This window comes from Mizuhopecten yessoensis, unplaced genomic scaffold, assembly GCF_002113885.1.
Source record: "Mizuhopecten yessoensis strain PY_sf001 unplaced genomic scaffold, ASM211388v2 scaffold9985, whole genome shotgun sequence".
Classification (NCBI taxonomy): domain Eukaryota; kingdom Metazoa; phylum Mollusca; class Bivalvia; order Pectinida; family Pectinidae; genus Mizuhopecten; species Mizuhopecten yessoensis.
In genome coordinates this window covers 701929-714393 of record NW_018408321.1, presented here as the reverse complement: position 1 = coordinate 714393, position 12465 = coordinate 701929, and the positions used below count along the sequence as shown (strand labels likewise).

Sequence of the window (12465 nt, the reverse complement as noted above, 5' to 3'; positions counted from 1 at the left end):
ACAATTGACATGCATACTTTAGAGAGATAAATTTATGGAGGGGGGTTAATAGCAGGCATCCACTCTTTTCTCAGGACATTAGCGAGAGGGGGCTTATTTGCGGTCAAATACGTTACTTTCGTTTTCGGAAAAAAAGTGACTGGAGTTCCTAGCGCAAATTATCCACAGGGACTTGAGAATTTGTTACAGCTACATTTGGACCTACTCTTAGGTTTTCAGAATAATTTTAAACGTTTTAGGGGTTTAGATCAACTCTCGGTAAAAATGCCATCCCCAATGATGATATATAAATATATATAGTTGTAACAAATTCTTATTTTAGCGTAAGTGTGATTTTAAACTGGGACCAAGGATGAATAATGATAGCTGTATAAATAAATAAAAACATTATTACAAAACCATAAAAAAATCAGCTTGTGTCCTAAATGAGTTGTCTGCCCTTGTGTATATAACGAGGCATTGATCTTTGTCCAATGAAAAAAGGGAACACGGGAAAATTAAAAATAAATCTTTTATTCAATAATTGGTGTTCTACACAATACGAACACCGAAAATTATACACATTTTGAACATATAAGCATATAGGTTAGCACAACAGAATATCAAACCGAACTTATAGTTATCACCACGTCACAATGGTCGGTAGCTCAACTTGCGTCGTTTTTATCGGATTCGATGGTCTGTTGAACATTATAGGGAGCGATTGAAAATTGTAAATGGCACAGAAAGATGCATATGTTTCTACAGATTCGTGCAACATGACAAATAAAGCACTAGAATTATTATCTAAAGCTGCAGACCAAAAAACAAGTAGGATGATATGAAAAAAAAATAGAAATGCTAAACTATGAGACCGATTTTTGTCACATAAACGTTCAAACGACAACGGCTTCAAAATGAGTAACTGTGACGTCAAAAAATAACGCAAAACCCATATCCGTCACTGGCTCCACTATCCCTGTTTTACCCTATGTATCATCGTTACCATGACTACACTGCTGAGACTTGTACCCTATCAACCACAGGTACTGGGGCGTATTTGGGTGTAAGGTAAATATCTTTGGTAAGCATATGGTAGATGCAGGCCGCGGACTTCACTTTATGCATGACCTTATCACCGAGGACGTTTGTCTCCAGACTTTTCGCCATCAACTCGTTCACTTCCGTTAACGCCTCCAGAAGGTCAATCCGGAAGTTATGTTGTGCCATCTTATAGAGGACTTCATACATGCAGTATGGCAACCATCCTCCCTTGAAGTCATTGGACCATGCGAAACGCTCTGTTATGAAAGAACAAACATAATTATGTAACCAGACAACCATAGTCACGTGATCAACGTTGGCACTACTCAGACCTGGAAAAAATGGCAAGACACGTGTTGATGATCTTAGCTATACATTCTACCTTCACTTACGTTTAATGGAATATGTTTGTGACCTTGATATTTACCTGAAGCAGATGAGAACATGACGAGACAGTGAGGATAACACGGGATTGTACAGACGTCCACATCACCAGAATGGCGCGGGCGGGGCGGGTAATAGGGCACACGCGAGTTGTCTGCCGCTGACAAGTCTGGATCATCACTGTCTTCTGTATCATCGTCATCTGCGAAAGGAATTTCATCTAGGTTGATCTTCCCCCGAATAGATTGAGACAGGTCTTGCGATGAGCCGTTCGGATCGCCCTGCTCATCCCCTACTGATGGATGTAAGTTATTTATCCCCATCGGACTGTCTCTATCCACGTCCATCCCTTCAGGATGGTCTCTGACGTCATATCGCCGACTCTGGGGAGCACGTACGGCGTCCGTTACTGTGATACCCCGGTCTACTGAGTCACAGTCCGCAGATCCGTGAACGGTACGACAGGCCTAAAAACAAAGAAATAAAGACAGCTTTACAAACCATACCGACCCGTCAAATACAGCAAGCTGTGTAATGTATATGTCAGGTCCAGCCAAAATTTGACAAGTGCAAAACCAGGCTATGTAAAACTAGATGAGAGTTTGTACGAATTCGTTAGGTCTGTTGCTAAAGTTAGCTATACAACATGAAGTAACACCGTAGATCTGCCAGTTTTACTGCGAGACAACCATGAAAATCACCTGTATAAAGAAGAGTTTAGGTTTCCCTCTCAGAGACCGGCAGTAGCTCTCTGTGAACGGTCTGATGATATTATCGGTAGGTATCCAGCGGTCGTAGGTGAAGGTCGTGTGTTGTCGCCTCTGTTTCTCGCTGGGTATCCTCGTTTCCAGACCATGTGAGCTGATCAGGCACAAAAAGCAGTCGCAGTCCGAGGTCAATGTCGAACGTATTTCTGCGTAAAGTAAGGAGGAGTTAATCAACAAAATGAAACTTTTTGTATACCAAAACGGCGCCCAGTAAAGCCCAGTAGGAACAGCCGTTATCTAGAATCAGGTAAATCTACAGATAATGCCTGTGACCGGTGTGCCGGATTGTAACAGCCATTCCGATTCAGGGTAAACCAGGCTGATATGCATCTGTAAAGAAGACGACTTACCTTCAAGTCTTTGCAGTAATTCCGCTGTAGATTTATCCTTCAGTTTTATTACGGTGAAGTTCAGGGCTTTTAAGATCTTTTCAAACACTTCAATATCGCGTTTGGCATATTCTCTATTTGGAGATATTTTCGGGTTCAGGAAGGTCACATTGACAATAAGCACAGCCACTCCACGTGACCTGTAGCTGAAGTCGTACACCGAATCCGAAGTTCGTACATAACTTGGGTCATCGAAGACGTTCCCGAAGGCGGCGTCACCTGTTTGTCCGCGGGGGCTGGATGGAATGTCTGTGAAATGACCAGTCTTTTCCGTGGACACTGGACTCGTAGCTGGGGACTCACTGATGCTAGCAACCCTATTACAAAAACAGGAGAGTTAGTTTCGGAGTTTGATTTCATAGTTTGAGTAGGCAGTGGCGTGGTTACAGAAACATGTTGGGCAATGATGGAGTCATTTGTGATTCTGTACACGAGACCATACCCTATACTACCGACAGTTTTAATTCCTTGCTTCCCCTGTACACGAAATCATCCCCTATACTACCGACAGTTTTAATTCCTTATTCCCCCTGTACACGAGACAATTCCCTATACTACCGACAGTTTTAATTTCTTATTTCCTCTGTACACGAGACCATTCCCTATACTACCGACAGTTTAATTCCTTATTTCCCCTGTACCCGGGCCGTCCCCTATACTACCGACATTTTTAATTCCTTGCTTCCCCTGTACACGAAATCATCCCCTATACTCCCGACAGTTTTAATTCCTTATTTCCCCTATACACGAGACCATCCCCTATACTACCGTAGTTTTAATTCCTTATTTCCCTTTTGCACGAGACCATCCCCTATACTACCGTAGTTTTAATTCCTTATTTCCCCTGTACACGAAACCATCCCCCCATACCCTATACTACCGACAGTTTTAATTCCTTGCTTCCCCTGTACACGAAATCATCCCCTATCCTACCGACAGTTTTAATTCCTTATTCCCCCTGTACACGAGGCAATACCCTATACTACCGACAGTTTAAATTCCTTATTTCCCCTGTACACGAAACCATCCCCCCATACCCTATACTACCGACAGTTTTAATTCTTTATTTCCCCCGTACACGAGACCATTCCCTATACTACCGACAGTTTTAATTCCTTGCTTCCCCTGTACACGAAATCATCCCCTATCCTACCGACAGTTTTAATTCCTTATTCCCCCTGTACACGAGACAATTCCCTATACTCCCGACAGTTTTAATTCCTTATTTCCTCTGTACACGAGACCATTCCCTATACTACCGACAGTTTAATTCCTTATTTCCCCTGTACACGGGCCGTCCCCTATACTACCGACATTTTTAATTCCTTATTTCCCCTGTACACAAGACCATCCCCTATACTACCGACAGTTTTAATTCCTTATTTCCTCTGTACACGAGACCATTCCCTATACTCCCGACAGTTTAATTCCTTATTTCCCCTGTACACGAGCCCATCCCCTATACTACCGACAGTTTTAATTCCTTATTTCCACTGTACACGAGACCATCCCCTATACTACCGACAGTTTTAATTCCTTATTTCCCCTGTACACGAGACCATCCCCTATACTACCGACAGTTTTAATTCCTTATTCCCCCTGTTCACGAGACCATCCCCTATACTACCGACAGTTTTAATTCCTTATTCCCCCTGTACACGAGACCATCCCCTATACTACCGACATTTTTAATTCCTTATTTCCCCTGTACACGAGACCATTCCCTATACTACCGACAGTTTTAATTCCTTATTTCCACTGTACTTGAGACCATCCCCTATACCCCCGACAGTTTTAATTCCTTATTTCCCCTGTACACGAGACCATTCCCTAGACTACCGACAGTTTTAATTCCTTATTTCCACTGTACTTGAGACCATCCCCTATACCACCGACAGTTTTAATTCCTTATTTCCCCTGTACACGAAACCATCCCCTATTCTACCGACAGTTTTAATTCCTTATTTCCCCTGCACACGAGACCATTCCCTATACTACCGACAGTTTAATTCCTTATTTCCCCTGTACACGGGCCGTCCCCTATACTACCGACATTTTTAATTCCTTATTTCCCCTGTACACGAGACCATTCCCTAGACTACCGACAGTTTTAATTCCTTATTTCCACTGTACTTGAGACCATCCCCTATACCCCCGACAGTTTTAATTCCTTATTTCCCCTGTACACGAGACCATTCCCTAGACTACCGACAGTTTTAATTCCTTATTTCCACTGTACTTGAGACCATCCCCTATACCACCGACAGTTTTAATTCCTTATTTCCCCTGTACACGAAACCATCCCCTATTCTACCGACAGTTTTAATTCCTTATTTCCCCTGTACACGAGACCATTCCCTAGACTACCGACAGTTTTAATTCCTTATTTCCACTGTACTTGAGACCATCCCCTATACCACCGACAGTTTTAATTCCTTATTTCCCCTGTACACGAAACCATCCCCTATTCTACCGACAGTTTTAATTCCTTATTCCCCCTGTACACGAGACAATTCCCTATACTACCGACAGTTTTAATTACTTATTTCCCCTGTACACGAAACCATCCCCTATTCTACCGACAGTTTTAATTCCTTATTTCCCCTGCACACGAGACCATTCCCTATACTACCGACAGTTTTAATTCCTTATTTCCACTGTACTTGAGACCATCCCCTATACCACCGACAGTTTTAATTCCTTATTTCCCCTGTACTTGAGACCATCCCCTATACTACCGACAGTTTTAATTCCTTATTTCCCCTAACGGTGTTCGTAAGACAACTGCAACGGAAAAGTAGAATGCTTTGATTTTATGAACTGGAAAATTAGAAATAACACATTTCATATTGTCAATAAGTGTGCAAAAATGCATAATATTGGGAATATGACGAAATAAACCTGGACCACACTTCATTAGCACACAAAATATCTACGCCTAGCTGTATAGCCCTCTGACAGGAACGATGTTCCTTCTACACTGAATAGTCACTGCGGAACTGGGATCTATTTCCCTTGTCTGTCGGAAGATACTTGCCAGAGAACCTTCTTCATAACTTTGGCTTCCATCATACATGTTAGTAATAACTTCGACGTATTTCACATCAATAATATTACTAATTTATTTATTCTATAAAACCCTTATCTCCAATGATTGTCAACGGTTTGTTTTTGGAAAATCGACGAAAGCCGCCCACGTTCATGATGTGAGTTGTCTCCCCTATATATAATGATAAGGATCGAACCTCCGACGACAGATAACCTTAGCCGACATTACAGACTTACACAGAAACAATCACTGATAACTGCCTACCAGTGTTGAGTAACCAGCGGTTTTATCCATGTCTTATCTAACTTGTCTTTATAAATGCGAATTACTTGCCGTTTGCTACAAGCGATCACGTACCAGAAATGTTTATATTCTAATAGTAGTATATTCTGCAAACCAACACCAAATATATGTGAAGCTGTCCTTTTTTTATTTGCTTATTTTTAAGTGTTGCGAGGAGAGTGAAATAATTGTTAATTTCAATGTTTCATTTTAAAATATTTTGGTATTTGAGATGCGAGAATACATTTATTTACCCAAAGTTTCAACAAAAACAATTAAGCATTGAACTGCTTTAATGACACAGCTTTGTAAGCAAACAACATAATGCGCGCTAGCGGTGTCATTCAAATAGATCATAAATACCATACAAAAACAGTTCAATACTTATATTTACGTTTTCTCTACCTCTTATGTTCTTTTTTAACTGATAATTTATATTTAAAATTAAAAATGCCCGCCTTATCGACAGTCCACACAATTTCGTTCAATAGTTTGAACAGCGTATTGTCGCGTGCGGATTGGCGAACAAAGTAGTACTTTGAAATTTTAACAAATACTTCAATTTTATTCCACAATTCAGTATCAATACAATTGCGTATGATATGTCTATAGGGTGATTTAAGTTTATCAATAGAACTCTGCGCTGAAAGTTAGATTTGAAATTGTTTAGATTTTTCCCCGGAACAAATTTCGCGCATGGACAAATACAGTGAACACCGTAAATCCGACCTTGCTCTCCACGACGGAGTTATTTTTGGAAGTTAATTCGAACTTTTCTCTTTGCTCATTTTGTAAAAAATCCACGCGTGACTTTATTTGTTGATAGTATGGGAACCTGACAACAGTCGGTAGATTCTATAACGGCCTCGTTATTTGACATGTCGTCAGAAATCAGGAACCGTGGATGCGAGACGCGTGAAACTGATAGCGTTTGAAGTGAGTGATCTTGCGACGGAGCACAGGTTCGTTACAAAATGTCTGAAATGTTAATGTGTGCTGTGACTCATATCAGTAGGTCTGTAACATATGTGTCAGTAGGTCTATAGAATATGTGTATTTCAGACATTTGTAACGAAACCCCTGTTGATCAGTGCAGTGTAACAGACGATATTTCTGATAAATTGCATGAGCGTTATGGTTATTGGTGATTTCAACCGATGTGCATTTTGTACGATATTGCTTTCGTTGTAATAAAAGTGATTTTTATTTTATTTTTTATTTTACACATAAATTTACAATGACATTGTCAAATCTCACAATGCCCAGCGATATTTCAGCAGCCGTCATGTTTATTTATATTGGATATTGTAGTTCCGGTCAGTGTCGTATTAATACGCTAATACTGGTGTCTCGTGATGTATGGTTATTAAAGTCCCATCAAAGACACAGCTTTCAAAGAGGCTATATAGTGGCAATGCCATGCAAATGTAAATATATATATATACACTGTATCTATATACTGCAATAAACTGACATCAAACCACTCTTGATTTTGAGTACAACACTAGAACTGAGATATCAAGGTCATGAGTTCGAGTCCGGTTTCACGTTTCATATTCCTTTAGTTCCCTGAAAATCACCGCATTATCTTACTTCAGGATAATACGCTAACTTAGAGCGTGGGTGAGGGTAACTGCAGACAAAATGTTCTAGTATTTCTATAAAGACGAAGCACGTCAAGTAGCTTTCTATTTTTTTCTACACACGCATCACATGTACTTCTGTCTTCTGTTCCTATTTCAGACGCCCATCGAAATACAAACATATTTTTGCCTGTCATACAAAGAAAAACTTACCGCTTCGTCAACTTTTTCACACTCGAGTAGAATTTCTTGAAGCCGCTATCAGCATGTGAAACTGAAAATTAATTTTTGAGTGAAATTGATTATCAATACGACGAATATTACTGGAATAATTTTGTATTTATTTGTCAACAAAACCAAGGCAACTGAATAAATCAACTTTGTGTTAACAAAAATCTCCTTTGCAAAACCAATTTACACATAATCAACATCGTGATGGAGGAAAGCACAACGCCAGATGTGTACTGAGAGAAGGGTCGACATCACAAGTCACGTGTGTACTGGAGAGTCGACATCACAAGTCACGTGTGTACTGGAGAGTCGACACCATAACGTTACATGTGTACTGTAGAGTCGACATCATAACACATGTGTACTGGAGAGTCGACACCATAACGTCACATGTGTACTGGAGAGTCGACATCATAACGTCACATATGTACTGGAGAGTCGACATTATAACGCCACATGTGTACTGGATAGTCGACATCACAAGTCACATGTGTACGTGAGAGTCGACATCATAACGCCACATGTGTACTGGAAAGTCACCACCATAACGTCACGTGTGTTCTGGATAGTCGACATTATAACGTCACATGTGTACTGGAGAGTCGACACCATAACGGCACATGTGTACTGGAGAGTCGACATCATAACGTCACATGTGTACTGGAGAGTCGACATCACAAGTCACATGTGTACGTGAGGGTCGACATCATAACGCCACATGTGTACTGGAAAGTCACCACCATAACGTCACGTGTGTTCTGGATAGTCGACATTATAATGTCACATGTGTACTGGATAGTCGACATCATAACGTCACATGTGTACTGGAGAGTCGACACCATAACGGCACATGTGTACATGAGAGTCGACATCACAAGCCACATGTTCACTGGAGAGTCGACATCATAACGTCACATGTGTACGTGAGTGTCGACATCATACCATCGCATGTGTACGTGAGAGTCGACGTCTCAACGTCACGTGTGTACTGGAGAGTCGACATCATAACGTCACATGTGTACGTGAGTGTCGACATCATACCATCGCATGTGTAGGTGAGAGTCGACGTCTCAACGTCACGCGTGTACTGGAGAGTCGACATCATACGTCACATGTGTACTGGAGAGTCGTCATCATAACGGCACATGTGTACGTGAGAATCGACATCATAACGTCACATGTGTACTGGAGAGTCGACATCATAACGGCACATGTGTACGTGAGAGTCGACGTCACAATTCACATGTGCACTGGAGAGTCGACATCATAACGTCACATGTGTACTGGAGAGTCGACATCATAACGGCACATGTGTACGTGAGAGTCGACGTCACAATTCACATGTGCACTGGAGAGTCGACATCATAACGTCACATGTGTACTTTAGAGTCGACATCATACCGTCACATGTGTATGAAAGAGTCGACATCACAAGTCACATGTGCACTGGAGAGTCGACATCATAACGTCACATGTGTACTGGAGAGTCGACATCATAACGTCACATGTGTACGTGAGAGTCGACGTCTCAATGTCACGTGTGTACTTGAGAGTCGACATCATACCGTCACATGTGTACGTGAGAGTCGACGTCTCAATGTCACGTGTGTACGTGAGAGTCGACATCATACCGTCACATGTGTACTGGAGAGTCGACATCATAACGTCACATGTGTACTGGAGAGGTGACGTAACAAAGTCACAAGTGTGTACTGGACAGTCGATATCATAACGTCACATGTGTACGTTAGAGTCGACGTCTCAATGTCACGTGTGTACTTGACAGTCGATATCATAACGTCACATGTGTACGGGAAAGTAGACATCACAACGTCACGTGTACTGGATAGTCGACATCACAATGTCAGATGTCTGATTGAAAGGTAATCACATCACAGCTATGGGCTTGATAGACCCGGTTCTGGAGTATCGTTCGCGGTCTATACATCGGATATATTATGGAGCTATCGTAGTACTCGTGTCGAACATACCCTAAGTCGCGCCTTACCTTCGTCCGAAGTCTCACTTCCGGGTAGATCTGTGTCGCTGTCTCCGCTAGAGTTCGGATTCGCCATGGCTGGTCTGGACGGTGGAGTTTGTTGACTAGCGTGTCACATGAAACATTCGTTTAAATGACCTTTGAACGACACAGAGAGGGATCTACTTTAGTAACATCTTCGCCAATGGTGGGTGATCTTAACGTCACACTTCAGTTCGCGTGGTTATAAATAGATACAGCATATGTCTACACATAGCACTGCAGGGTTTTTTAACCACCTACACATATTCCGATATAAAAACCGCACCCCTTGAACAGGGCAGTATCCGACGGGAAATATATTGATAGGCAAGCACGAGGAAAAATGAAAGCTCAATTCCGGGTACAAATAATCATGATGTGTCATAGGTTTCAGGAAATGTATTGTAAATTCCAAGAAAATTGTGAATGGAGGTAATGGAATAAAAGATATATATAAATATATATCTATACCTATGTAAATTATACCAATCCTTAATACCATATATTCCTTAAACAACTTTTCGGGTTGGTTATACTTTCGGTGGTAATGTTATATACATACATGTACGTGATGAAAATGTCATTTAACACCGATCAAACTGTTCTCGCTTGTCCTTGTACACAGGACAGCATAACCTCTCTATCAATGTTTGTAAAGCCGCTAATTCCTTCCGTGTACAAAGTTCGGGGATACGTACTAGGTGTTACATAGCATTTGATCTGCACTAGTGCACTGTTCAAATATTGGGGTTTCTGTAGGGAAAAAGAGGCCGGGGAGACGTAGAAAGATTATTAAGGGGAGAGTCTAACCGCTCTTTGTCCTATCTCAAGCAAAGAAGAGTTCCAATTTTTTCGTCATTTTTCTGGCTTGAAGTTGGCTGCCTATTTATTTTATCGTTACATACGAAAGAATATTGGTTTTTCATTGTCAATACGTGCACAATTGTTTCATACCAGATCGTACATGTATCTTGCATGTGACACATAGATCTTAATACCAGATTTAATTGAGTATTTCTAAACTAATTACTCTTCTAAAAACAATTATGTATAATAAAAATTGCATATATGCATGTATGTTGGAGTATTCATTGTTTTAAAAGTGTTGGATATAAGCACCGAAACGAACCAGCGTTTGTCTACCTGGCATTTAAACAGGACATCTGGTTGTACCGCATAAAGTGTCAATGTAAGGAGGTTGCGATACATCGGGGTTATACTATAGTCACATATCAAAACATAAATTAATCATCTCTGCGCGTGTAATTAAATATTATCTAATCTATGTCACAAAGTTAGTAAAAAGTTATCTGAGTAATCTACTCCAAAATCATATTTTTTCCTGAATTAGGTTAGCTGTATTGTAGCTGGTACTATTTACTGATAATACTGATAATATGATATTTAGATACATATTGTATGGTCTACTTGATCTATTCAGTGCGATACATTGTGCTGTGTGCACCTTGCAGCCTCCACCGTTTCCTAGTCTGCGTGAAATGGGCAAGCCTTATGCAGTACTTCCCTGTTAGCGACCATGGGCAAGCCCCGATACTCACTGGTAGATATAAGCGAGAATGAAAGGTGAGGGGAAACAACTCTGACAGAACCATCACAAATCTCTTGAATCTCCTACCATTTCGACTCTGTTTTGCCACTAGACCAGTAAGTGCAAAAGATGTTGTGAAAATTCCCCCTCACTTAAACTTCAAAGTGGCGGTTGACACTAAAATGCAGCCATGCCTCCAGGCTGAAAGTCGATGAGACCACTCTTAATGCAATGGATCTCAATAACAACTGTGTCAACCTGAAAAGGTTGAGGATTGCTGGGCAGCGATTTAAGGTTGAGGATTGCTGGGCAGCGACCAAGAACACGAACACTTCACCCTCCTACAGATCATTGGTCTCATTACAATGAAGAACCAGAATTTGGAGGAAGACGACCAATTCAGTGCCTATTTAATTGAAGAATCTTTTTAAAAACAGATCAAAAATTAAATCTCAAACAGAGGCTTTTACATGTACCGCTAAACTGTCTGACATGCAAGAAACTTTGTTCAGAAAAAAATGTAGATATTAAGAGATTTGCTTACAAACAAGTCCAAAAATATGTATACGATTCTTTAAAATCGATTAAAGGACCCGAGTGCTGACGAATTTATTTGCTAATTAAGCGGGCAAGGTTCTGGACAGCTGCATGAACTGTTTTTGTTTTGTGATAAAGGTATATTTTAGAAATAATCAACATATCTGAGTGTACTAGTATTATGGTGAATTATATAACGAGGGTGAACAAATGTTGGAAACGATCATTTATGAAGGTCGTTTGCTGTCTGGGTTTGATCATTTTTCAAACATTTTCGAATCACGACTTTTATTTTCCACTTTAATATAGCAACTTGTTAATTATATCTTTTCGACACAGTAAAATATCTCTTTTTCGTGTCTACCTCTCTGCTTATACGCCTACAATATGCAAGGTTACCTAATTAATCTAATCTTAATTTATTCCAACGGTCACTTCATGCCAATATGTCTTGATTTCGCAACAAGCTGCTCGATTTTTGTCCATTTATGTCCCTATGAAACTGGATATCTTTGGGAAGGTCTTTTCATTTTCAGTCGCCATTTGGTCGACCATGCTTTTTACCAGATGTTTATTCACGTCAATCAAAATCACCTATCTATTGACTTCGCTCGTCAACACATGAGCAGTGGGCAGATTTATATATATACT

At 40.6% G+C, this 12465-nt stretch overlaps 1 protein-coding gene across 2 annotated transcripts; it reads right to left on the bottom strand.

The window, feature by feature from the left end:
- Positions 1 to 497: 497 nt before the first annotated feature.
- On the bottom strand, positions 498 to 11281 carry LOC110459182. Of its 2 annotated transcripts, none has more exons than XM_021511323.1 (7): positions 11194 to 11281; positions 9717 to 9845; positions 7691 to 7751; positions 2525 to 2880; positions 2109 to 2320; positions 1451 to 1874; positions 498 to 1280 (listed from the first exon to the last, which is right to left on the bottom strand). In XM_021511323.1, exons 2-7 carry the CDS (start codon positions 9781 to 9783, stop codon positions 991 to 993), a joined length of 1410 nt encoding a protein of 469 aa, XP_021366998.1. In that variant the 5' UTR covers positions 9784 to 9845; positions 11194 to 11281; the 3' UTR covers positions 498 to 990. The 2 variants fall into 2 exon arrangements, with proteins under 2 accessions (XP_021366998.1, XP_021366999.1); XM_021511324.1 differs by lacking the exon at positions 11194 to 11281 and adding an exon at positions 10291 to 10373.
- Positions 11282 to 12465: the final 1184 nt, after the last annotated feature.

Coding starts and splice junctions, on each gene's coding strand:
- LOC110459182 (XM_021511323.1), bottom strand. CDS start 9,783: ATGGCGAATCCGAACTCTAGCGGAGACAGCGACACAGATCTACCCGGA. Junction 7,752..9,716: donor AAGTGAGACTTCGGACGAAG/GTAAGGCGCGAC, acceptor ATTAATTTTCAG/TTTCACATGCTGATAGCGGC. Junction 2,321..2,524: donor ATTACTGCAAAGACTTGAAG/GTAAGTCGTCTT, acceptor TACTTTACGCAG/AAATACGTTCGACATTGACC.